Source organism: Emys orbicularis, chromosome 2 (assembly GCF_028017835.1).
Source record: "Emys orbicularis isolate rEmyOrb1 chromosome 2, rEmyOrb1.hap1, whole genome shotgun sequence".
Classification (NCBI taxonomy): domain Eukaryota; kingdom Metazoa; phylum Chordata; order Testudines; family Emydidae; genus Emys; species Emys orbicularis.
In genome coordinates this window covers 65,695,693-65,722,695 of record NC_088684.1, presented here as the reverse complement: position 1 = coordinate 65,722,695, position 27,003 = coordinate 65,695,693, and the positions used below count along the sequence as shown (strand labels likewise).

General features: G+C 39.5%; 1 protein-coding gene across 2 annotated transcripts in view; it reads left to right on the top strand.

Annotated features, from left to right (window-relative positions):
* The first annotated feature begins 2,189 nt into the window (after positions 1-2,189).
* The window catches only part of CHD7 (chromodomain helicase DNA binding protein 7), a 115,829-nt gene continuing 91,015 nt past the window's right edge, over positions 2,190-27,003 (top strand). Inside the window, exon 1 of one of the 2 annotated variants that reach the window (XM_065399593.1) lies at positions 2,190-3,875. In XM_065399593.1, coding sequence (XP_065255665.1) covers positions 2,205-3,875 — 1,671 coding nt within the window. In that variant the 5' untranslated portion in view covers positions 2,190-2,204. The remainder of the gene's footprint in view (positions 3,876-27,003) is intronic. The other variant, XM_065399594.1, reaches the window with a different exon arrangement.

Below are 27,003 nucleotides of genomic sequence, written 5' to 3'. Positions count from 1 at the left end.
TTTAGTGTTAATACTTTAAATATTTAAACACCTCTAAAATTATGTCCTTTGTAACTGATTTATTAATGAGTTTGTACTTCTAAGGATATTTGAGACTCAAGAAATTTACCCTAAATGATCTAGATTTTACTGGATTGTCGTTTAAAAGTGGTAATCAATGGATATTTTTTTAAAAACAGGAAGGGGAGCTTGTATTCTTTTTGTATAGTGATCTTTGGAAAGTGGTTAAATAAATGCACAGCCAAAAATCTATTTATTTTTCCCTTTGCAGTATCTCTCTTGGTTTTGCTGGAAGATACAGAATATATCGTGTTAGCTCACACCTCCAATTGAAGGAATGGTGGTTGAAACATCAAAAAGATGGCCTTTCTCCAAAATGTTGGCTATTAAATTAAATAGGTATTAATAAAAACAAAGTTTTAAACAGTAACTCTTTTGATAATTCAGAAATAAGTGTTCTCAAACAGAATTGTACTGAAATAATAGTTTACAAAGTTAGTTACAATGGAGTTAATTATTTTGGTTCCAATTGCCATGTGGACAAGCCCCCTTACCATGTTGAGATGTCCTCCAGCCATAGATCACAGAATCTGAATTTCTAATATAAAAAAATTAGATTTTGTTTAGGTCCTCTTTTTAATAACCACAAAAGAGCATAATCCCACTTGCAGATGATTTTTAAGAAAATGTCATTCATCCCATCCTAAACTTAGTTGAGTCCTGTATGGAAAAAGCTAGAACTTTCTTGGAACCTTTGTTTGGAAAGTAACCTGTCACTATAAATGTAAAGTTTTTAACTGAACATCATGTGCTGTAATACTTAACTGAGAGAGACAAGTTTTTGAACTACAGATTTCATCTTCAGGTCTGGGCCTGAGAGAGAATTCTGTAGTTCAAAAGCTTGTCTCTTTCACCAAGGGAAGTTGGTCCAATAAAAGATATGACCTTGCACACCTTGTGTTTCTCATGTCCAGGGACCAACACAGCTACAACGATACTGCAAACAGTAATAATTACCTGACATAAGTATTTAAATGAATAAAATACTATAGCCGTGACCAGTTCTTCGTAGTTAGTTGGAGTTTTGTTTTCAGGAGGAATACCAACTATGTACAAAGCAGAATGTGTCTTACTGTGAAGCATTTTAGTATGTAGTCACAAATGTGTATTATGTCATTAGTAAGAGTTTGCCTGAAGGTGAATAGTGAACCCCAGTGATTGAACTTCCTTTATCCACAGACAAATTCTAGCATGGATTTGATCTGCAGTGGGTTTGGAGCCATGAGTATTAGTTTGAACATGGCATTTAGAAATCTGCCCTCTTGCAGAATGAAAACTTTTCATTTTTATTTCAATTTTGAAGCTAATAACTGCATAGTTTTGCTATGAGGGAAACAATATTGTATAGTTCCATTTTTAATTTAACAAAGTAGCCATTTGTGACCTGTATCGCTGCTGTTATGCAAAATAACACCTTAATTTTTATATAAATGTACAGTTTTAAAATCTCTAGTTTTTAAAAGGGTCACTACTGGTGTTTGCACAATCCTGTTGTCCATTTAACTAACTTTAGCTTATCATAGCCCTTGATGCTGCTGCCTGCTCATCTGATTACACTGCTCAGGGGAATAAGGTTAAGGACATGCTGTTGGTAACTAGAGCATTTTCAGGGCTTTAGTTCAGCAGATGGGCTGCTTGGCTATATTCATACATCTGCCTGCCTGCTGTGGCAGCTGCTGCTGCTGCATGTTGTGTTCTTTTGTTCTGTTCCATCCAAGAATGGAACACTAGGAAGTGTAGTGAATGGATTAATTTAAGGTTAAGGTTAGTGTTTTGCTTGCTCTCTAGCGCCCTATCATAATAAAGCTTCTGATAGAAGCTAATGAGTTTTTCTTAAAGTGAAATAGATTTAAAAAATACACTTCAGCGTCTGAAACAATCTAGTGTCATCTAACAGAGTCAGGTGTGTTATAATATTGTATGACTATTTTATTATTTGTTTCCAATTTTCTTTTTCCTCTCTTTTCTAGGATCGGTAACCAGACTTTGGCTGACACTACGTGGTCCGAAAGAATTAAGGAAATATGGAATGACATGAAGGAGATTAGTTGAGGATTAAAGGCTTTGAGGACAAACACCTCAGTGAGGTGAAGCACAGACTAGCTTTCTACTTGTAGCTCTGAGGAGCTTTGTGCTGAAAAAAGATGGCAGATCCAGGAATGATGAGTCTATTTGGAGAAGATGGGAATATTTTCAGTGAAGGGCTGGAAAGTCTTGGAGAATGTGGATATCCTGAAAATACAGTAAATCCTATGGGGCAGCAAATGCCCATAGATCAAGGATTCCCCTCCTTACAGTCTTCTCTTCATCATCCTCCCACCAATCAAAACCAAGCAAAGTTGACCCACTTTGATCACTATAATCAATATGAACAGCAAAAAATACATCTGATGGATCAGCCTAACAGAATGATGAGTAATGCTCCTGGGAATGGTATAGCATCTCCTCACTCACAGTATCACAACCCTCCAGTTCCTCAGGTTCCTCATGGCAGTGGCACTGGTGGTCAGATGGGAGTCTATCCTAGTATGCAGAATGAAAGGCACGGGCAACCCTTTGTAGACAGTGGCTCCATGTGGGGACCACGGGCTGTTCAGGTGCCCGACCAAATAAGAGCACCATACCAGCAGCAGCAGCAGCAACCGACGCAGCCACCACAGACACCGTCAGGACCCCCTGGGCAGGGCCATTCTCAGCACATGCAGCAAATGGGAAACTACATGGCTCGTGGTGATTTTTCAATGCAACAGCATGGTCAACCACAACAGCAGAGGATGAACCAATTTTCTCAAGGTCAAGAAGGCCTTAATCAGGGAAATCCTTTCATTGCCACCTCAGGACCTGGCCACTTGTCTCATGTGCCCCAACAGAATCCTAGCATGGCACCTTCTTTGCGACACTCAGTCCAACAATTTCACCACCATCCCCCCACCGCGCTCCATGGAGAATCAGTAGCCCACAGTCCCAGATTCTCCCCTAATCCTCCTCAGCAGGGTGCTGTTAGGCCACAAACACTTAATTTTAGTTCTCGGAGCCAGACAGTACCCTCACCTACTATAAACAACTCAGGGCAGTATTCTCGATATCCTTACAGTAACCTAAATCAGGGATTAGTTAACAATACAGGGATGAATCAGAATTTAGGCCTTACAAATAACACTCCAATGAATCAATCTGTACCAAGATACACAAATGCTGTAGGATTTCCATCAAACAGTGGTCAAGGACTAATGCACCAGCAGCCCATTCACCCTAGTGGCTCACTCAACCAAATGAACACACAAACTATGCACCCTTCACAGCCTCAGGGAACTTATGCCTCTCCACCTCCCATGTCACCTATGAAAGCAATGAGTAATCCAGCAGGTACCCCTCCTCCACAGGTTAGGCCTGGTAGTGCTGGAATACCAATGGAAGTTGGTAGTTATCCAAATATACCCCATCCTCAGCCGTCACACCAGCCCCCTGGTGCCATGGGAATTGGACAGAGGAATATGGGCCCCCGAAACATGCAACAGAGTCGTCCATTTATGGGTATGTCTTCAACTCCACGGGAGATGGGTGGGCACATGAGACCAAATGGTTGTCCAGGTGTTGGCCTTGCAGATCCACAAGCAATACAAGAACGACTGATATCTGGCCAGCAGCATCCCAGCCAACAGCCGTCTTTTCAACAGCAAATGCCAACTTGTCCTCCCATGCCACCTCATCCAGGGATACATCATCAGTCTTCACCACCACATCCCCACCACCAGCCTTGGGCACAGCTTCACCAGTCACCACAGAATACTCCACAAAAAGTGCCTGTCCTTCAGGTAAGTTACTTTCAGCTGAAAGAGAATGTTTGTTTTTGAATTATATACCTATTCAGACCCTGAGAGATAGGTTTATTGCTCTGAAACCATTGTTCTGCCTTGACTGTTCTGTGTACTGGTGGTTATGTGTCTTTCCTATTTTACTTATAATTTTGAGTAGCAAGCTACCGGAACTTCATTCATTGCCTATGGTCTCGTGATGGTTTTTACAGGATTACACTGTAGTATGTTTAAATGTGAAGCAGCATCAAACTTATCCTGAATGCAACAATTATTTTATTATTGTGGTGAATCTTATGAGAGAAAGCTGAAAGTTTGTGTCTAAATTTTCACAGTATCATTAAACCAATACTTAAGCATTTGCAAACTTGCAGAGTGAAGTCTGGGTTAATTAGATATACTTCTTGATTAAAGAAAATTTAGGCTTGGGATGCAGATTTGAAATGTTCTAATTTAGTATAAAGTTGAAAGTTCTTCAAGGAAAAGTTCCCCAATCTTTTCATATGAAACTTTCCAGCACTAAATAATGCACCTGATAATGAGAGGTGGGCAACCTGGTTTAGATAAAATAAGAGCAGATGTGAATCTTAGCCTAAAACCAAACCTCTTGAGGCTTGGATGAGCCACACGCATGCACACAACTTTGGTTTTACTGAGTCTCTGAACTTCCTGCTTCCACTTAAAATAGTACTGCTCTGACAGTGTTTCCCACTGAGAAGTACTGGAACTCTTGAGAGCCTTTTCCAACCTAACTTAGCAGGTTTGACTAAGCATCTGTACTTTTTGTGGATGATGAAAAAGACGAGAGATCTGATTTGAAGTTTGCCATCACTATATCTCGATTGATATGCCCAATCAGACATGAGCTTTTTGTTGTATGTATAGGTGGCAGATACACCACGGTAGAGTATATTCCATTTTTCAATCCCTCATTATATTAGAAATCAATCCCAAGTAGCACTACCCATAAATATTTGGAGACAATTGTTGGAATGCAGTCATAAGGTCTGATTCAATAAGTCTAATAAATCATATGAGCAGTTGTCCCAGCCCATGTCCCAGCACTGCATGGAAAGCAGCTGCTCAGCAGCCCCCTTGACTGCTGCCTGCCGGCTGCTTCTGTTAGCTGCTCAGCACAGCATGTGATGGATCTGGGAATCAGATGCATGGGTGGAGAGAGGCAGCTGGTGGGGGGGTGGAGGAGAGATGGTGACTCAGCAGGTGGGAGAGGCTTCTGTGCTCGCTGGACAAAATGAAATCCTGGGGAAATATGGGTCAAGCCGTAGGGTAGGCGAAGCAATGGGTGGAAATCAAGAGGTGGAAGCCATGTGGGGATAAGAGGAGAAGCTGTGTGGGAGCAGGGGTAGAGAAATGGGGTTGAGGGGTGAATATTTTCAGGAGATTTTTTCAAATCAGCTAGTGAGTTGAAGGAGCCTTGTGCAGGCTGTGTGCATTCTAGTGAATTTTGAATGTTTTATTTGCATTTTTTTCTTCTCTCACTTTATAAGGAGACTTTAATTTAAAGTTCAGCAGAATGCCCAGAGAATTATCCATCATCTGCTAGTTGGCAGAATTGTTCTTGGAAATACTTTCATGTTGCCAGCTGTATCCCAAGGAAAGGGGAAGACAGAAAGGAGAGCAAAACCAAGTGTTTGTGTTAGAATGGGTAGGGATCTAGAAAAAGAGGAAGGTTGGAGAAAATGATGCAAGGAGGAGAAGGGTGCTATAGGACAGAAAAGAGGTGAGAACATCATAACAAGGTGAAGACAAGGAGACAAATGAAGAGAAAAGGATGAGAATGTCAAAGCAGCAGGGAGGAAAAATCAGGAATCAAAAATGGAAAGCAAAATTGCAAAAACATGTTGAGACAGATGCACGAAGAAATAAGAACATAGCCTGGGCAAAAAAGAGGTGAAATGAAACTCAGGTGAAGATCTGTCACAAAATGGTAGTGGGGATGGGCCCTAATTCCCAAAAGACTTGCATTATTTAAATTCCCCTTAATAAATATTACTTATTAAAAAATATATATAGCACTGTAAATTTGCACCAGGGTTTCACTCAGTGTTACATTTGGTAGAGCTTCAATAACATTTTCAATAGTCTCACATTTTGCAGTATTAGAGGGTTTGGAAGAAATATTGTCTTTAATGTAGAACAGGGGTGGGCAAACTGTGGCCCGCGGGCCGGATCCGGCCTGCCACCCATTTTAATCCGGCCCTCGAACTCCCGCTAGGGAGTGGGGTCTGGGGCTTGTCCCGCTCCGGCATTCCAGCCAGGAAGCAGGGTTGGGGGCTGCCCCACGCGGCTCCCAGAAGCAGCGGCATGGCTCCCCTCCAGTTCTTACGCATAGCGGCAGTTGTGGCCAATGGGAGCTGCAGGGGCGGTGCCTGCGGACGGGGCAGCATGCAGAGCTACCTGGCCGCGGCTCCGCTTAGGAGCAGGAGAAGGGACATACTGCTGCTGCTTCCGGGAGCTGCTTGAGGTAAGTGCTGTCCGAAGCCTGCACCCCTGAGCCTCCCCGTGCACCCCAACCCCCTTCCCCCATCCTGATCCCCCCTCCCACCCTCCAAACCGTTTGATCCCAGCCCAGAGCACCCATTTGCACCCCAAACCCGTCATCCCCAGCCCCACCCCAGAGCCTGCACCCCCAGCTGCAGCCCTCACCACCCCCCCCAGCCCTGATCCCCCTCCCACCCTCCAAACCGCTCGATCCCAGCCCAGAGCACCCACTTGCACCCCAAACCCGTCATCCCCAGCCCCATCCCAGAGCCTGCACCCCTTCCCGCACCCCAACCCCCTGCCCCAGCCATGATCCCCCTCCCACCCTCCAGACCCCTCAATCCCAGCCCAGAGCATGATCCTGCACCCCAAACCTCTCATCCCCACCCCACCTCAGAGCCTGCACCCCCAGCCGGAGCCCTCCAAACCGCTCGATCCCAGCCCAGAGCACCCTCCTGCACCCCAAACCTCCCAGCCCCACCCCAGAGCCTGCACCCCTCCCCACACCCCTGCCCCAGCCCTGATCCTCCTCCCACCCTCCGAACCCCTTGGTCCCAGCCTGAAGCACTCTCCTACACCCCAAACTCCTCATCCCCAGCCCCACCCCAGAGCCTGCACCCCCAGATGGAACCCTCCCCCCCCCATTCTTCTCCTGAGCTTGGAGTCCCCTCCCGCACCCTGAACTCCTCATTTCTGGCCCCACCCCAGAGCCCGCACCCCCAGCCAGAGCCCTCACCCCCTCCTGCACCCCAACCCCAATTTTGTTAGTATTCATGGCCCGCCATACAATTTCTATTCCCAGATGTGACCCTTCCTTGGGCCAAAAAGTTTGCCCACCTCTGATGTAGAAAGTTCTGTCTACCATTTCAGTGAAAAATCTTTCCAAATGTACTTCTGAGACACTTATTAATTTTTAACTGACTATTGTGGTGAAATATAAAATAAAAATAATTTGTGTGCTAAATAAATAAAAGCTTGGATAGCTCATTAGTGATCCTGAACTCATACATATAATTGGAAAAAGGTAATGGTGATAGAGTAATTGACTAAAATATTAGAATGAAACCAGTCTTGATCATAAAGTATAAATCAAGCGTTTTGTGGCTAGAGATGTTATTCCTTCAATGGAAAATCTAGATTCCTTTAGTTTGACCAAATTAAAATAGAAGAAAACAGTTTCCTAATGGGCAATTATGTTAAATGGATTAAATTGCACTAAGTAGTGCTGCAAGGTTGTATGATACAGTATGCAACTTGACTTGCCATGTCTCACCTGCCTAATACTTGGTATAGACACTTTGGTATCCCTTCCCCCTTAAAAACTATACGACTTGAACATGAAGTGCCCATTTTAGTGAAAACTTGCCTCTTTAAATGAAGGTTACAATAGTGTTGAAATCCTTGTTGCTGTGCTTTTATAACCTGAAACCAATGGTACAGAATTTGTTTGCATCATGTCCATCAGATGTCTTATGGTCTCTCTGCTTTCTTCATTTGAGTTGGCGAGAGATTGAAACTCATGAAAAGCTTGGTTCTTTCAAGTTACTGTGTATTAAACGAGAAGTGTAAGTCCATACGCTAAATTATCACTTAATTGGCATCACAGCTTGGTGGGATAAATCTCATGACTAGAATGTTGGTATAGAGGGGTATAGCTTCTTTAGTAAGCACAGGAAGGTGTTGCATCATACATCAAGAATATATACACTTGTTCTGAGGTCCAGGAGGAGGTGAGGCAGACCAGTTGAAAGTCTCTAGGTAAATATAAATGGGGTAAGAAAAAAAATAGGGGTGATGTCATGACAGGGGGAGGTGGGGATCTACGACAAGCCATTAAATCAGGAAAAGGAGGTGGATGAGGCATTTCTAGAACAAGTAGCAGAAATATCCAAAACACAAGTATTGCTAGTAATATTGGGGACTTTAACTATCCAGACATCTGTTAGAAAAGTAATACGGCAAAACAAAATTTACAATAAGTTCGTGGAATGTATAGGCAACAACTTCTTGTTTCAGAAAGTGAAGGAAGTAGCCAGGGGGACAGACATTTTAGGCTTGATTCTAACAGTCAGGGAGGAATTGGTAGCACATCTGAAGGTAGAAAACATTTTGCATGAAAGATCTTGAAATGATAGATTTCATGGTTCTAAGGAAAGGAAGGAGCGAGAGCTGCAGAATAAGGACAGTGAACTTCAGAAAACTAACAAACTCAGAGAACTGGTAGATAAGGTTCCATGGGAAACAAAATCTAAGGGAAAAAGGAGTTAAGGAGAGCTGGTAGTTTCTCAAGGGGCCAGTATTAAAGCCACAACAGCAAACTATCCCAAAGCAAAGGAAAGATAGGAAGAATAGTAAGAGGCCAGTGTGGCTCCATTAGTTGCTCTTTAATGACCAGATAATCATAAAGGAATCCTACCGAAAGTGGAAACGTGGCCAGATTGCTAAGGAGGAGTACAAAAGAATAGTGCAAGCATATAGGGGCAAAATCTGAAAAATTAAGGCTGTCTACACTAGTGTCTATATCGTCAAAACTTTGTTGCTCAGGGGTGTGAATATTCAACCCCCCAAGTGACATAAGTTACACTGATATAAGCGCTAGTGTGCACAGTGTTTAGTTGGCGGGAGAGCTTCTCCCACTGACGTAGCTTATGCCGCGCATGGGGGTAGGTTTTTTATGCTGATGGCATAGCGTCTTCACCAGACACACTGCAGCAGCACAGCTGTATCGGTGCAGCTGTGGCTTAAGGCACAAAATGAGTTACACCTAGCAAGGAACATAAAAGGGAATAAGACGAGGCTCTTTAAATATATTAAGAGAAAGACAAAAGAAAATGTAGGTCATTTACTTAGCGAGGAAGGAGTGCTGCTAACTAATGACATCAAGGAGGCTGAGGTACTTAATGCTTGTTTTGCTTCAGTCTTCACTAAAAGGGCTAAGGGTGATCAGATACTTAATGCAATTAATATTAAGGGGGAAGGAACATAAATCAAAACAGGGAAAGAACACGATAAGGAATATTTAGATAAGTTAGATGTATTCAAGTCAGCAGGGCCTGATGAAATTCATCCTATGGTGCTTAAGGAACTCGCTGAAGCAGTCTCGGAACCATTAGCAATTATCTTTGAGAGCTCCTGGAGGACAGATGATGTCCAAGAGGACTGGAGAAGGGCAGACATTGTACCTGCCTTTAAAAAGGGGAACAAAGAAGACCTAAGAAACTACAGACCAGTCAGCCTAACTTAGATATCTGGAAAAATACTGGAACAAATTATTAATCAATCAATTTTTAAGATCCTGGAGGATAATAGGATTATAAAGAATGGACAGCATAGATTTGTCAAGAAATGCCAAAGCCACCTAATTTCCTTCTTTGATGGGGTTATTGGCCTAGTGGATGGGGAGGAAGCAGTAGATGTAATATATCTTGATTTTAGTGAGACTTCTGGCACAGTTCCATGTGACGTTTTCATGAGCAAAGTAGGGAAATGTGGTCTCGATGAATTCACATAAGATGGGTATACAACTGTTTGAAGGACCATACTCAAAGAGCAGTTATCAATGGTTTGCTGTCAAACTGTGAGGGCATATCTGTGGAGTCCCATGAGGGTCAATCCAGGGTCTGGTACTAGTCAATATTTTCATTAATAACTTTAGATAATGGAGTGAAGAGTATGCTTATAAAATTTGCAGATGACACCAAGCTGAGAGGGGTTACAAGCACTCTGGAGGATGGGATTAGATTTCAAAAGGGCCTTGGAGAATTGGTCTGAATTAAATAAGATGAAATTCGGTAAAGATAAGTGCACAGTACTTCGCTTAGGAATGAAAAATCAAATGGCAACTACAAAATGGGAAATAACTGGCTAGGTGACAGCAATTACAGAAAAGGATCTGAGGGTTTTAGTGGATCACAAATTGAATATGTATCAACAATGTGATGCAATTGTAAAAGAGCTAATATTCTGGGGTGTGTTAACAGGAGTGTTGTATGTAAGATGTGGGAGATAATTGTCCTTTTCTACTTGCCATGGAGGAGGTCTCAGCTGGAGTAGTGTGTGCAATTCTGGGTGCCATATTTTAGGAGATGTGTGGACAAATTGGAGAGAGTCCAGAGGAGAGCAACAAAATGATAAAAGGTTTAGAAAATGTGACCCACGAGGAAAAGTGTTTAAAAAAAACAAACAAAAAAACCCCCACCTCGATATCGGTAGTCTTGAGAAAAGAAGTCTGAGGGGAAATCTGATACGTCTGCAAATATGTTAAGGGCTGTTGTAAAGAGGACTGTGGTCAATTGTTCTCCATGTCAACTGAAGGCAGGATAAGAAATAAACATGGGCTTAATCTGCAGCCAGGAAGATTTAGGTTAAATATTAGGAAGAACTTTCTAATTATAAGGGTAGCTAAACTCTAGAATTGGCTGTCAATGGAGGTTGTGAAATCCCCAACATTGGAGGTTTTTAAGAACAGGTCAGACAAATACTGACAGGGACGGTCTAGGTTTACTTGTTCCTGCCTCAGCATAGGGGGCTGGACTTGATGACTTCTCAAGGTCCCTTCCACCCCTAAATTATGATTCTATAATTTTTATATAAAATTAAAACACAAAAGTAACTTTCTCAGAAAAATGAAAACCACTGCATAACTTTTACACCAGTGGAGGCCATTTTAGTAATTTTCTCAGTGGTTCCAAGCTAGTCCCACATTGGACTATAATCACCTGTAATGATCATGGTTAAATGAGTAATTGTTTTGTATGTACCGGCATCCTGGAAGGAAATTAAACATTCGTTTCCTTGTCTATAAATTGAGAGCGAAGTTAAAATATACAGAATTCTGCACACCCTATCTCCTGTTGCTTAAAAACTGCCAACAACATATATATGCTGGTTGGGAGTCACAGGGACTGGATGGCTGAGGATTAGTAATGGGATAAGGATCTTTACAATTCTAGGTCACCAGTTGATATCTAGTCTAGATCAGTAGAAAGTGGAATCCTTTACTGTTTGGCCTATTAGGAGTGAGTTGCAGATTTCAGTTTGGTTCCTTGTAGACTGATGTTCATATCACGAGGATCACCACTGTAATTAGCACCTCTGTAGGCAGACGTGGCAAAGGTGCCAAAAATAGAATGGGAACAGAGACTCCTTCCAGTCAGGATTCAGACATACTGAGGGAGGCACAATACAGAAATTTTCACAGTTAGCTGTGCATAAGTTGAAGTCTTCAGTCTCAAGTGCTGTCTGTCAATCATATTTCGCAAGCACTAAGTAATCTGCACTACTGTAGTTTAAATATAGGAATAATTTAATAATGGGACATAGAAGCTTTTTCCCAATAATGTCTGGAAAGTAAAATGAGGAGCACTGCAATAGGTGCACTGTAACATTGCTGCGGAAGGGGGATACTATTTGAGGTGCTTGATTTCTCGCTGAAATGGAGTTTGAGAAAAGCTGAGCCAATGCTCCTAGTTTGTGTGTTGTACTGAACTCATTCATGGTGCCCATTGATTAAATTTTACCAGTGGATGCAACATTGCAACTCGCAAAGGAGTGAGACATTGCCTGACCTACTGGATTGAGGGGTGTGAGAGAACAAAGGTAAGGACCATTCAGTAGATCCTTACCAGGGTAACTCTTGTGACAGGTCCATTAGTTTTTCAAGCTTCTTGGGATTGAGCCTCAGTCCTAGTAGTTTGTCTCTGAAAATTGTGTGAATTAAGAAGAATATTACCTTTTAAAAATCTGAATAGCCTAGATTCTAATAGTCAAATTTAGAGGCAGCTTAAATGATGCAGTAAGCTACACATCAGAAAGTGTGAATAAATTGGTGTTCTTTGCATGCTGAAAGGGTGAAAATTTCACCCTCCAATTGGCTTAATTTGCATACAAAGTGGGTGGGGTTATAGCAAGAAAAGTGACCAGATCATGTTTTCTTACTGATCTGTAACTTACACTGCCAGTTATCTTTGATTTGGCTACCAAACCTAAATTAATACTATATGGCTAAACAAAATACTGATACCATGAGATTAACAAGTCAGGCCTTAGAGAGACAAGGGTGGTTGAGGCAATATCTTTTATTGGACCAATTTCTGTTGCTGGAGGGGACAAGCTTTTGAGAGAGCTCTGTGAAGCTCGAAAGCTTGTCACCTCTAGCAACATAAGCTGGTCCAATAAATTACCTCACCCGCCTTGTGTGTCTCAGATCCTAGGACCAACATGGCTACAACACTGAAAACAAGTCAGTCTTTCTTTTGTCACTATTAAATATTGAATTTTAAGCAAAGACTAGTTTTTACTTTTCTCATTCAGCATGTGTTTGGCTTCTTTTTCATTAAATTCTTTTTTTATAAAAAGGAATTTTTAAAAGTCGGTCTTCGTTTTAAAAATAAAAATGTCTTAACTTTCTGTATCAGAAATAGAAGTAATAATCTTTCTCATACAATGCTGCTGTTATTGATAGATCTTCTGGAAGTGTCCTGTGTACTGCTCTGCCATCTCAGACAGCATAAAACAGTGGTTGTTGCTGGAATCGTAATCTGTTTGAGGCATCTTTTAGGCCTGAAGCTAACAGTGAGAGGGTGCAAATTCTGGCAGTCCAAAAAACTCTTAGCCAGTTTGAGTGGAGAGGATGACCATAGAAAAATTGGTGTTTTTCTACATCCAAGCCAGCTGCATATTCCGTTGGGAGTCAGACGGCCAAAACATGCATACATACCATACCCTGTCTTTGGCTGGCTGCAGGGTTCTTCAACATGCCAGAGTAAAATGAAAATTTTCAGGCAGTAACTACTGCTGACTGCTGTGGCAGTATCACTTGCAAGAAACTGCAAGTCATCCCAATATTAGCAACATTGGATGAAGATTATTCTACCAGAATTGAAAAGTAAAGAAGAAAATCTGTAGGAGTTGGGAGGGAGGTTAGTACAGAAAAAAGTATGGGGTAATGGTAATTTGTTTTGCCAAGCTTTTGTGTCTTTCATTTGTATGAGGGACAGAACATAATTAAAATTTATCTGTATTTTTCTTTCAAGAAGCTGAACAATTATGAGACTGTTTAAACTCTTTTCAGTTAAGGTCAAGGAAGATATTTCATATCTATTCTTAAGTTATACTGACTAGCTGTCTTCTATTTATTATTATGGAAATGCTCCAACAGTGAGCTTGTCTGCATTCCATCTCTCTCATTCAAAGGGTATAACATTTTAGTGCCAATTATTTTCTTTTATATTTTGCAGAGGAAATTCAAAGTGCAAACTACAAAACTCTAATATGTTTATGAATAATTAAGAAAAATGTATGGCCTCTAAGAGAATTGTTTGCATTTTTTACTGCTGAGAGCATCTTGGGATTTAACTTTGGATGTAAAGATTACCCTCTTCTTCCTCCATTTCTCCTCCCCCTGGTTCCCAAGAAAACAAAGGGACTATATACATTCTTGTAAATAAGAGATTAGAGACTAGCTCTTGAGTGTATATGCCCTTGGGCAAAAAGTCTTGGTTAAAAAAAAATGGAGTTAAGGAGATACAAATGACTTTGAGAAACGTTGTTAGGAGCATTTTGCCACATCAGGTGCCATAAGTTAACTGGAGGAAAGTAATTTGTGCCATTAAATTATCTGTTCATGAGGCTGGCTGAAGCCAGTTTGCAGTATTAGCATAAAAATACAAGTCCACAACAGCATGCTGTTTTGGTAGACTGTAGTGTCACCTGACTTGTTCTTAGAGGTTAATGTGTTGAATGTGGGCAGTTTGAAAAGCTGACCTGGAATTTTTTCCCCCTGGAATAGTTGGGCAAAGAGTTTTCATATACAGTTTCCAGAACAGTGAATTAAAAAAGCATTTTTTGATTAATGGTTATTCAGACAACTACATTTAGGATTTTTAAATATAATTTATTTGGTATTCTTTTGGTCTTTAAGTTGTCATTTCAGATCAGATCTCTTGGCATATTCTAGCCATGGAAAAGTGGCAACTGTATCGTACTTTGGCATGTATTTAAATCTTTATTTTTAAAGTGTCTTTTTTCACAATTTAAAAATTGTTTTCTAAAGATAAATGTGTTATTTCAATACACATATCAATATCTGCATGATTAACAGATGAACTAAATGTAAAATAATGGAAAAATTGTGCAAAGGAAAGGAGAGAATTGATCTTTGACTTGAAATACTCTGAAAATCCTGGTAACATGTGAGCTTCAGCTTAAAATTCAGTAACTCTTGGTCACCCTTTCCTCAAAAAGGGGAAAAAAGCACATAAAATTTGCAGTACATCACTTTGTGAAATGAATGTTGGCACCCTCCAGGACAGAGGACAGTGCCACTGCTTACTACTTCTTGGGTGTGAGATGCTGGGAACTTAGCTCATCTTCCTCCTTTTCTGATCCCTCAAAGCTGACTTGTATCTAAGGGCTTGTCTTCACTGTAGACTTATCTGAGGCTCAACAATGAGTTTTCCCCATAACATACTCCACATTCACACATCATCACACCTCTATCAGTGCTACAGGGCAGATCCTGAAGTAGTTGTTAATGCATATTGCTACCCTGAGGTAACTGCAGTGAAGACATGCAGCCATAGGCAGTCACAACATTCAAGACATGTTGGTCCTCCAGTCTGCCTCCACTTAGCTTCCTGCTTACAGTTTGTAGTTTCACTAGCTTCATACATAGTTTAGTGTTGCTATAGTGCAGACCCCTGCTGAAAGTGAGGAAATGGAGGCAGTTAAGGAAGCCTGTATAATGGGAGTCCTACCTGGGGGTGGGAAAAACACAAGATATGTGTGCAGCAGTCATGAGGTCACTGCCTATAGTAGAAGACCCTTTTCAGAGGGTGGCTGTGGATTGGAGGACACTTCAAAGTCCTCATAGTCTGCACAGAGATGTGGCAGAGAGCAGAATCCGCCCTGGGGAAGGAACACAGGGTTATCCTAAAGACAGGATATGGCTTTCTCTGGGGGTAGAGACAGAAGCTTGGAGAGGGTGTGCCAGAAAATGAATTTCATGGACCTAGACCATTTCTTCACATGATCCCCACAGTGGCAGACAAGTTGTCTCACAACACCCTACAAATATGAACACAATGTAGCACAGTGAGTTGTGGCACTGTGAATCTTGGGATATGTGCCCAGATAGCCATTGCTTACCTCAGCCAGATGCAGTACCAGTGTAGGTGCAGACCATGACCAGACAGTCATGTGGTCATGCTATCATGGGTTAAACTACCATTGGTTAAGTTACCCTGTGATTCTTATCCCATGCTTAGCATCCAGTGAAAACATAGCCTTAGCTTCCACCACTCTGGGATATGAAGCCTGCTTTTAACATCAGTCGTCTTCTTGCAGGATCAACATGCAGATACTGAATTCAGTGGGCCAATGCAATGCTTGACCTTTGATGCTTTCAAAGCAGTATTATGGCTTTTAAAATAACAATAGAAGGGATACTGTAAAATAATTGTAAACAGCCATACAACAACTACTACTATATTAAAAAGGAACCTCACACTTGAATTAACTTTCAGGAAGAAATACACCAAACAATTCTAATTTACACTTTTCAGTGTTTATCATGCTGTTGAAGATTTATTTTAAGATTATGCTCTTTTACAGTTCCACAGTTTTCTCCTGCAGAGATGCCATAAGACTGGGTTTTTGACATCAGTCTGGAGAAATGGAGTCTCAAATTTAGCATAATGCCTTCACTGTAAGAGAAAACAGTATGATAAGATTGGCTATTAGGGAGAGAGTTTTTATTTAATAATTCTATGGAACTATGTCTAACAGATGTTAATGGTGGCTTAGTTTTTTGGCATGTCATGAAATAGCTACCAACAGCAAGGTTTTAAGATACTATCTACAAAGGTTTAGCATCTTTTTGGTTACAGAGGCCTAAAATTTTGGAGCCAAATGCAAACCTTGGTTTCTACATTCTGAAAGCTAGCTAAAATATTTAAAAATCAAAGTTTTGCTCACCGTTGTTTGCTATTGATGATACCATTACCCAGATTGTTTTCTCAGCTGCCTCAATTAGTAATATTTGTTATAACTAATTTGTTACTTCAACTACCTATTTTCCCTATTAAAATTCTAAATATACAATAAAATAAAGTAAAACTTGCCTCCATGTCTTTAAATAAATAAACCCACTGCTTGTACAGTTTCCTTTACCCCCCCCTTTGTATGCTTCATCATCATGCATAACGTTTAGTCACTTTCCCTTATCCATTCACTAGGTTAGACACAGATCATATTGCATTCCTGTTGCTTGCTGTTACTGGGCCCCAAACAAACACTATAACAGTGCCACCAATCTCATGAGTTCAAAAGTCTTCAGCCAAAAATTCATGAGATTTGTTTTAGATAATATACTCTGGGTTCTTCTAATTTGGCTTCTGGTTTGAGCCCTTACTGTGCATGTGCTTTACGTTCTCTGCAGCCAAGAGGGCTAGAAACTTTTTAAAATGAAACTAGAAATTCTCGTGCAGTCTTGTTTCGTGTGACTACACCCTGGTCAGCTCAGATTTTTTTACAACACTTTTAAGTTTGCAATAAAAATTTTCATTCACTTCTACATTTTTTTTGACTCAAAGATGTAAGAAGGTTTATGAATAGAGGTCATGGTAGAATGGATGAGTGGTCTGACCAGATATCTGAGCCAGTTCTAAGTCCTCCTCTGCATCTGACTGACCTGAATGCATCATTTTACAAATGTTAGTTATGATTCTCAACTTCCCTAGGAGGTAGGTGAATAAATAGTATTACCCCCACTTTATCAACTGAAATAAGTTGAGGGGAAGAGAGGTTGTGATTTTGCTCAAGTAGAATCCAAGTTGTTAAAACCATGGTCTTCAGATTCACTCCTGTATCTAATATACTAAATCACACTGTGCTGCCCATCTACAGGTAATTCTCTTAACTTCTATGCCTGGTTCTCAAAGTGACATTTGCTGTGTGGAGGGCACTGTGGTCTTGGGGGCGGATCTAAGGAAAAGTGAGTTTGGCATTTGCTTACAAGACTTGCACCTGCTGTGTAATCCAAGGGCTGGAAATACTCCAGAAGTTCTGCAGTCCTCTGGTCTGCCAGAGTTTGCTGGGGAGAAGTTTCTTCCTGCTGGTTCTGCAGCTTCCCCTCCTCTTTCCTCAAATCACTGCCAGATTTTATTCTCTCAGGTAGCAGATGCTGCAAGGGAGGAAGAAGCTGATGCATTGTTTCCTCCAGTCCTGCAGGGGAAGGTGCAAAGGGCATTAAAGGCTAAATGCAACTGCATCTCTATAACCAGCCTCAGCTTCCCTCCATTTCAGCTACCTCCAGAAGGAGAGAGGAAACAATCTTACCTATGTATTGATTTTGGTGTACATTTGTATGAAGCCACTTTCTTTAGTGGAAACTGCATCTCAAGAAATCTCCATGTTCTTGAGTTTTAGACTTGCATAAAATTGCAAGTAACTTCCTTTTTTTTTTTTTGCAAACCACAATTATTTAGCTTCAGTAGTGCAACAGCTATTGCATTTCAGTAGTGTATATGGCATACAATGACTTTACTGCATTGGTATAAAAATACTGTAATGAAGACTGAAGACATGGTAAGATAAGAACAGAACTGATTTATTTAACTTAACTATACTGAGCCTGTTTAGAGAAAAGAGCACTTCATAGTGAAAATAAAGTTGTTATTTTTTATTTGAAGTATGGAAGAGTTTGAGGGGTGAATGTGTAATAGTCACTTTTCAAAGCAGGGAATTTAGCCATATGGTTAAAACCTGTGTACTAATTTGAAAAATCTCAACCAGTAAACTTTAATTATGCCTAAATGTGGCTAAATTATTTCTAAACTGTATGTCAGCTGTTGTAATCAAAAACACATTGACCACCATTGCTGAGCAGTTAGTACTTCCTACTGGCTTTAAGTCTAAATCGAGTTCTTGTAGGCCAAGAAAGATAAAGGGAAAATAGAGCTTCATAAAGAACTTCCTGGGATTTAGATGTCAATGTGAACTTTGTTTTTCCACTTTCCTTTCCACCTCTCTCCAGATGGCCCTGTATCTACTTACAGCTCTGGTACCCCATATCTTTTGGCCCTGTTAGACCGTGATAACACTGTAATTTCCCCTATATGGGAGGGCTGATTGATATGAAGTGCTTAGCTTTATTTTTGGAAGAAATCTTTCATCTGTATCAGTCAGTTGTTGCTGGATACAATGTAGAGTTTATAAACATGGCGTATGGTTCTGAATTTGATATTTTTGAGTAAAAGTTACACATACACACAGGTGTATAATATATATTGACACTAACCGTAAATATGTTTTTAGATCGGGGCAACATATGTTCTTAAATCTTTGGCTTCATAGCCTTTTTCACAATGGGGTATTGCAAATGTTTATCAGTGGTAGGGGCCATGAACTGGAAGAAATAATGTCAATGGAATAAATGCCTAAAGATTAGAAATTGGGTTTCATATTTATTTAAGAAATAAACCTCTTTTTCTCTCTACTATTCTCCTGAAAAAATGTTTCGGAAAGATGGTTTTGTGGTCAAGACATTGGACTGGTATTCAAGAGATCCTGTTTTGATTCTTACCTCTGGCACAGATTCCTTGAGTGACTTTGACCAAGTCATTTAAATTCTCTCTGCGTCAGTTCCATATCTGTAAAATGGGGATATTTCTGTACTCAGTGTTTGAAGTGCTCAGTACTACACTGGTAAGTGCCATAGAAAAACCTACCAATTAATAAATAAAATAAAATGCCCAAAATACATGCATATGTGTAAGATGAAACGTAAGTTCTTGAGTAGTATTCTTGGCCACACTTCCTTGTCAGTGGTCTGCCACCTGTACTTGAGCAGAGGAGAAACAAGCACTAGCAGCCACAGGGTATCGTTTACCCTCAGCGGTTTTCAAACTGTGGGTCGCAACCCCATTTCAATGGGGTCTCCAGGACTGGCATTAGACTTGCTGGGGTCTGGGGCTGAAGCCTGAGCCCCACCCCACGGGGCCAAAGCCCTTTGTCCCCCCCGGCACGGAGTGGTGGGGGTCAGGCTTCAGTCTCCCCCCTCCTGGGGTCGTGGAGTGATTTTTGTTATCCGAAGGGGGTTGCAATGCAACGCAACGAAGTTTGAGAACTGCTGGAAGTGTAGCTGCAATTAGTGCTTGGGTTAGGAATCATATGGGCTATCAATTTGGTCCTGTTAAACAACAAAGGGACTGTGGGGCCTGGGATAGGGTGCAAAAATGATCACAATATTGGCAGTCCTTGAATTTTTTTATTTAAAAAAAAAAGTGTAAACGAAGTTTTCCAATGAGCTCTTGAAACTTGTACTTTGGTAGCCCAGTTAGCTGTTAAACCAATTTGTTCATTCCACTCAATGAATCTGGAGGGTTTGTGGTTATGGAGAGTTACTGCAAGGAGGGGAAAGCCTCGGGTGCACATGATATTGGTTTGTACCAATGACTCTTTGACACCCTTTTAAAAATCCCTGATACAAAAACAGAACTTTAACCAGAATTCCTAAATAATAAAACGTATGTGCTCTTCAAGGATGAAAATAAGGTTTCTATTTTTAGGTGCGTTTTACCAGTGTATGCTTCTTTCCAGACATTTACTATGGTGTTCTAGGTATCTTGGCTTCATACTCTGCATGATCATGCTGCCTTCCTAGTGTCAAGTTCAGGACTGAGAGAGCTGATGAACAGAGTATTTGAAGCACCATAAAATTCGTCTTCTGTTGTTGTTGTGTGGATTATGGAGGTGTTGAGGAGGGAAGAGTTGAGGAATCATTTAAAACAGTTTTCCTTTTAGTGATGTAAATCTATATCTTAAAGCTGAAATATCGCCACGAATAAATATTTATTTTTCTTCAGGGTAAACTAACACTGATCTAGCAACCACAATATTTAGGGATTGCACATGCTATTGCAGAGTTTGTCCAAACTTTCTGTATCGAGTTAATGTTTGATACAAATTGGTGGTCTACAGGAATTACAGCCATTTTTTATCCATATTGCTTTTTTAGACTTCTTGACACATTTTCTTCTACCTTATTAGACTAGAGGACTAGAAACTTCATTGTGAGGTTATTTGAGATCTGCACACTCCAAAATATCTTATTGAAATATTAGTTAACAAGATTGTGACAAGTGTGTAGCAGTTCACAAAGCTCACCATGATAGTGTGTGTACCAGCTAATTAAGTAACTGTGGCAAGTTGTTTATGGCTGGGGGTGGGTGGGTATCCTTACAATTAGCAAAAATAGGATCTTCTCTCTCCGCCCCCATTCTCCACCATGTTCATATTTAATTAGGACTACAGCATCTCTAGCAGCTTCTGGGAGGACAGTGGATTATGCAAAGGCACTCTTTATTGCTGGCTTTATCTCCAACCTTGAAACAACTTCTTTATCAACATCCTTGATCAGAGGGCTTAATATAGCTTTCATGGAAAATTAATCTCTTTCCCCCATCCCTTTCCCACAAGAGCTGTTAGAATTTAGAATGTTTCTCTCTGCTCAAAGGGAATGAGGGTTCTAGACAACTTTCTCCCTCCTCTTATGACCTTTTCCATGGAAGTATTTCTAGCTCAGGGTTTAACCATGTTTGATGCAAAAGTTAGACTTTATTTTTTAAGCTTAAAATAGGCAGTTTTTTTTTTTTTCTGCTAACAGCTCTGCCACAGGGTTACGGGTGACCTATTTTGTGTAAAGAAGCAAAGTTATGCAATTCTGAATTTTTTTTTTTTCCTGGGAGCAAGAAGCTCTGTATTCCATGCAGGAATCACTGTTGTCCAATGATGCCAAACTGATTTCTACTTCCTCCCCGTCAGGCTATGCAACATACAGCAGCCAAATAATGGCTGCACCCAGTTAAGTACTCTTATTACTAAGGATAGTTTTTATGTTAATATTTGAGACATATGTTAATCAAATGGCATTTGTTACCTGGCTTTATGGTACTACTAAATGAAGTATTGAGGTTCATAAGTTGGAATCTTGTTTTAAAGAATTTTTTTAAAGAATCTAATTCTATGTTCTAAGTATCTGTTTAGAATGCATATAATTCCTGGCCCATGGTTCAATGACTTCAGAAGCTAGAAAGAAACCTTGCTTTGATGCCACCTTGTAAAGTGATCCGACGACAAATGTTCTAAGGATGGCATTATTAGTTGATAGCTTGAGTAGTACTTTGGGCCCCTCAACATGTCCAGTTCTTGGCCAGCATCTATAATGTAAAAGGACTGTAACAAGCTTATTAGTTCAGGCCCACTTTGCTAATTTTCATGCTGAAGTTGATAAAATACTGGAAAAACCTTTTGGAAAGATAGTATCTTTCTTCCCCAAACTAAATCTATAATGGATAGATAAGTCTTCAGATGTGTTTATTTGGCCAACTTTTTTGGTCTTGTATTTCACATATATCCATTGGGCCCTCTTGTTCCTCTAAGCAGTGATAAAAGCTAGCAGAATCTGTTCTAACTGTGGACTAAAAGAAGTTATTGGAAATGTCTGTAGTTGTACCTTGCTGTAAAATTAAATGTACAAATGACTTGTTCAGGGACAAATCTCCCAGGTGACTGACTGAACAAGTTAGTGTTCTATTGGTTACTCTTAAAGTAACATGCTATTTGTCACTTTCTAATATTTTCTTATTTTTTGGCAGGCTCAAGAGCAACATAATGGTAGAAATGCCTGCCTTATTTTAGACCCAAAGGAAACAGTTAATGTACCTTTCCCTGAAGTTGAGAGACGAGTATGCTACAGAAATTATGGAAGCTCCGATTTGTAGTCATTTGAATTACCAATGTTGGTTTTATCACATCAATAAATCTACTGGGGAAAGACCATTTTAGTTTACTGTATACTGTATTTCTGTATCAGTTTCCATCATAGGATTTGAGTAGGTCACCCACTAAGTCTGGCAGAGATGGGAGTAGGAGTTCTGAATCAAAGTCCTGTGCTTCAGCCGCAAACCCATCCTTTCCCTCAGAGACTGACTGCTTTATCTAGAGTTCCATTCAGGGTCCAGATCTTTTTCAGCAGGTCAAATTCCAGAAATAAACACACACACTTGCACACTTTTCTGAGTAGCAATCAGCTACTCTATTGTCTTATTGTAAATTTCTCTAGTGCCATAAAATGATTTCTGCCATATATTTACAGGTACCCTACATCCTCAAATGTTATACTTTTGGTACAATGGGTTGAGCATTGCAATGTACTGAGTGACCACTCTACCTTTAGACAGTAGCTGTCTCTAATCATTTAGAAGATTTTACAAACTTTTTTTTCTGTCCCAGATATTTAGACATTTTCATGCAGCACTGTTGCGTGGATTTAAAAGGAATATCATCTATGTGGAAATGGCTATTTTAATCCTAGAAAAATGTCACTTAATACATCAAAAGTCACAAATACTGCATAGCTTAACTCTCGTATTGCAGAAGTTATTGTGAAGATTATCTGCCTCTTCATTCACTCAAAGAATGAAACTCATTCATTCATTTGAGTTACAGCGACTACCTAAATAAAAAAAAATGCTTGCATTATGCAGCTGTGTAAGATAGCCACATAAAATGTTTCGATTTTCCCCTCAAAAATGCTATTGGTTAGACATCTGGACCCCAGAAAATACTTTTTATGAGAGTATGATTTACACTTTGCCCTCTTCTTGCAATTAACTGTTTACAACTGAGATCCCTACTGGTAGGACTAACAGTGCAGAAGGGAAAACTTGTTCTCATCTCTTAGTGGCCTTTAGGTGATATCTCCACATCTGTTTGGACAAACTTAGCCCATAATAGAACACCTGAGCAAATTGAGGTCATTGTTTAAAAGAAAGTGAGTTCTGTGATATTAGTGTTGTGAAAGAACATTGGTGGTAGGAATTACCTGGTGGTTTACAAAAAAGCTTCCTTGTGTCTTGTCCTTAGTTAAAAACAAAACAATGAAAGTTAAATCTTAAATCTCAAGTGGTGTGGAGAACTTTCAAACTTCACAAGTGACTTTGAGGGGAGAAACTGTGAGTTTATCTAGCTCTGTTTGGGTAACTTACATGGAATTGTTTTTCAGCATAACCTTATCTATTCTCCCCTCCCCACTTTTAAAAATGGACAATATAATCAAATACGCTAACTTTTTTTTTAACTTTGGCAGTACTCAGCGATTCTCTCACCATTTGTATTAATGACATTGGGTGTGAACTCTTGGTAAGAGGATAATTTTTCTACAACATGCTAAATGGAAGAGAGACATTCTGTTGGGAACCCTTTTTTGTAGCTAGATTCCTCTTTGCCTTCTCTCATCCTACTCAAAAACAGAAGCATTGAGGAAGATTCCCAGGAAAGCCACTTTTTTTTTTTTTTTTCCTTTTGCCACTAGACAAGGTTTAATTTTTATATTTGATATTTATAGTTGACAGTGAAAAATCTAAAACTACAGACCACATGAAGATGATAGGGGGAAAAATACTTTGTTTTATTTTTAAAACAAACAAAAACAGTGGTTTGAATTTGAGAAGGAAACCAGAAGCTAGAAACTCATGAGTTTTAATCTAGGTTGTGCTTTCAATTAACTGTAAAACCTGGGTCCGGTCATTTACCTTTGTCTGCTTCCTCGTAGTAAAAAAGGAATGATGATCCCTACCTTTATGAATGTTGTAAGGATTAATTAGTATTGGTTCAGTGTTATACATGCAAAGCAAGTTATAAATGCTTCTTATTAGTGATATTCTGTTTGAGGGTTAACTTTTTTGCATTGCCAAGTAATCTGAAAGTCTTTAGCAATATTGTCAGTTTAGTTTTGATTTTCAGAGATGTCACCTATACTATTTTCCAGAATGACTTATTTGTTAGAGCTTCTGTTTTTTAGTCATATCTAAAAAAACTGTGTTTTTGTGTTTCTAAAGGTTAGTTTTTAAGAGGATTTTTTAAAATGAATCTGATATCTTTTGTTACAGATTGTAAAATTTTAATCTCCATGTACAACTATTAGAAACATGCATCCTGGGTCCTAAATATTTACATAAAATCATTTCATATATAAGCGGTAGACTTTCCATATAGTTTTAATAATAATTAATCAATCAATACTTTTTTTAAAAAAATCCCTCAACTCTGATGTACTCACAGCCTATGTGGCCTTTTGCAATGTGTCTGGAAAGTTATCCAAACTGGGCTCAGGCAGACAATGGCAGGAAGAAATTGTGGAGTTGAGGGTTCTTCTGTCAGAACGCCTTGTTGGTAGCCCTTTCCATTTTAAACTGAGGGGACTACAGGCGATGTGCCTTTGCAGATCCCAACTGGGGCATGAACCAACAGAATAACTGTAAATGTGAATGTTCGAAACTACAAAGGTTTTCCTTCGAATATTAAAGCCATAAATGGTGCATAGCATGCTGTAACTCATTTCCAAATTTAAAAGTATAATAGTGTTACAACTCAAGTTTATTTATTAAAATGAATGTTGTTCTGAAATCTAAGGAAGAATCCTCTGATCCCTTTGCTGATTTCTTTACTATTTAGTTCAGATTTTCATCACTAATACCTTGCTCAAAGTTCTTACAGGCAGATAAACTCTTCTTCACTCCAGCTAAAGAGCTTTGTCTTCCGTTTTGTTTGAACATCTGTGAGTACTGAAGTTTGACAACAATGTAGCTATTGAAGGGCAGTTAGAGTTTGATAACTTCAAACTAAACAGAGATGCTGCATAAGAAATGATAGTTCAAATGGTGTTGGGTTTATATTGGCTTAATAGTTCATAAAGAGTTTGGAAAAATATTTTCAAGCTGTCAAGCTTTTTAAAATTACTGTGCACCTTCTTAACTAATAGGATTCTGAACATCTAGTGAAATATCTACCAGTTAAGTCACACTGCAATGTGAGCTGAAACTGCCCAGTGCATAAAGAATACAACCTTATTTTACAACCACATTTACTTCTTTTCCTTCACCCACCTCCACCACTCCCAAATTGAGCTCAGGGCTATAATGGAACCCATTATGGGTAAAAGGTCTATGACTCCGCCATTGAGCCACTCAAACACTTGGCTTTTTTTAATTACCACCATTAAAGCTTTAGTAGTTTTATCTCATAAAATAGATATCATGGATGTAAAATGCATCACTGTTGGAGATATATTGTATGTTTGTGCTTAAATTTATATTAATCAACCATTTGAGTTTGAAAGGTGTTAAGGTATTCTGCACACTGAATAAAGTTTATTTTCCACAATTAGCCACTTGTCCTTTATATTTAAGAACTTGTTTAAAATCAAGGAAGACATGTGGTGACACCATCTCACAAGGAATTAATTTTCAGTTTGTGCTTTCATTACTGATTAATTGAAGGAAAGCTACTTTACCCATCATATTTTGACCACCTTCTGAGGACTTGTATTTTACTCCAGGGAGCATATAGCTTTGATGTGATAACAATGATTATTAAAAAGTCAGGAATTTAAAGGGAGAAATTATTTCTTGAACATCTTACCTGAGTAAGCATCCAAATGGTACAATTGATCTTGTTTCTGTATTCTTGGCTTGAGATTCTTTGCTTTGCTAGAAAAAGTGGACATAGAAACTATTGCAATAAAAAAAAAAAATCAAAGTGGAGAGGAAATTCCAAGAACACAGTGAAGGTTAAATGTTCAAATGTTGAAAGCTACTTTGTTCTTCTATTTTTTTCAATACACCAGGGTGTCACACTCCTTAATTATTCATATTGCTGTGAACAAACAAGATAAAATGTCTCTAGAAGAGATGTGTAATGAGGACATCTCAGGAAAGTATAACTGTGCTTAACCACATGCAATGTATCTTATTTGTATGTATAATAAAATATATATTAACAGGTTGTTTGTTAGCCTGTTTTATTATTATGTTCATATATACTCAAAAAACAAAAATCTTGAATGTTCAGGTGGCCACTAAAAATGTAGTTAAATGAATAACCCCCCCCTAAAAAAATCCCCAAACAAACTATAGAACAAGCAATATTAGTCCAACACTTCTAAAATCAATCCACACAAGGCATATATGAATAGACACTCAAATATATAACGTATGTCTAAAGCATGTTATTAAGTTTGCAAAGTTAAGGATTCAAAGGTTAGGTAATGCGAAAGCAACCTTAATTCTGGCAACTTTGGTTAATAGGCATTATGATTCAGTCTTTATTTACATGATCACTTACTATTTTTCCATAGGACCCCATCTCAGTCAGTGGACAGTGACTATTTAAATAGCTATTTAATGTAATTTTATTTTCATTGTTCCTTGTGTGGCCCTATAATTTATTTACTCTATTCTGTCCAAATCCTACACTGAAAAAGGAATTATTAGTTGCCTCCTGAGCTGCCTCCTGAGCTTTTCTGTGGCATTCATCAGTGGTATATGAGACCCTCAAAACATTATTGAATTTCTTTGCAACTCTGCAAGATAAAAGTATTGTTATCCTCACTTTATGGATGGGGGAACAGGGACAGAAAGTCAGCAACTTGCCTAAAAGAACACAGTGAATCAGAGACAGCGCTAGGACTCTGGAGTACCAGATGCTCACCTTTGTGCACATTCTTTCAGACTGCACTGCCTGAATGCCAGAGATGCTGAGCTCCCATTGACTTCAGCTGCATTTG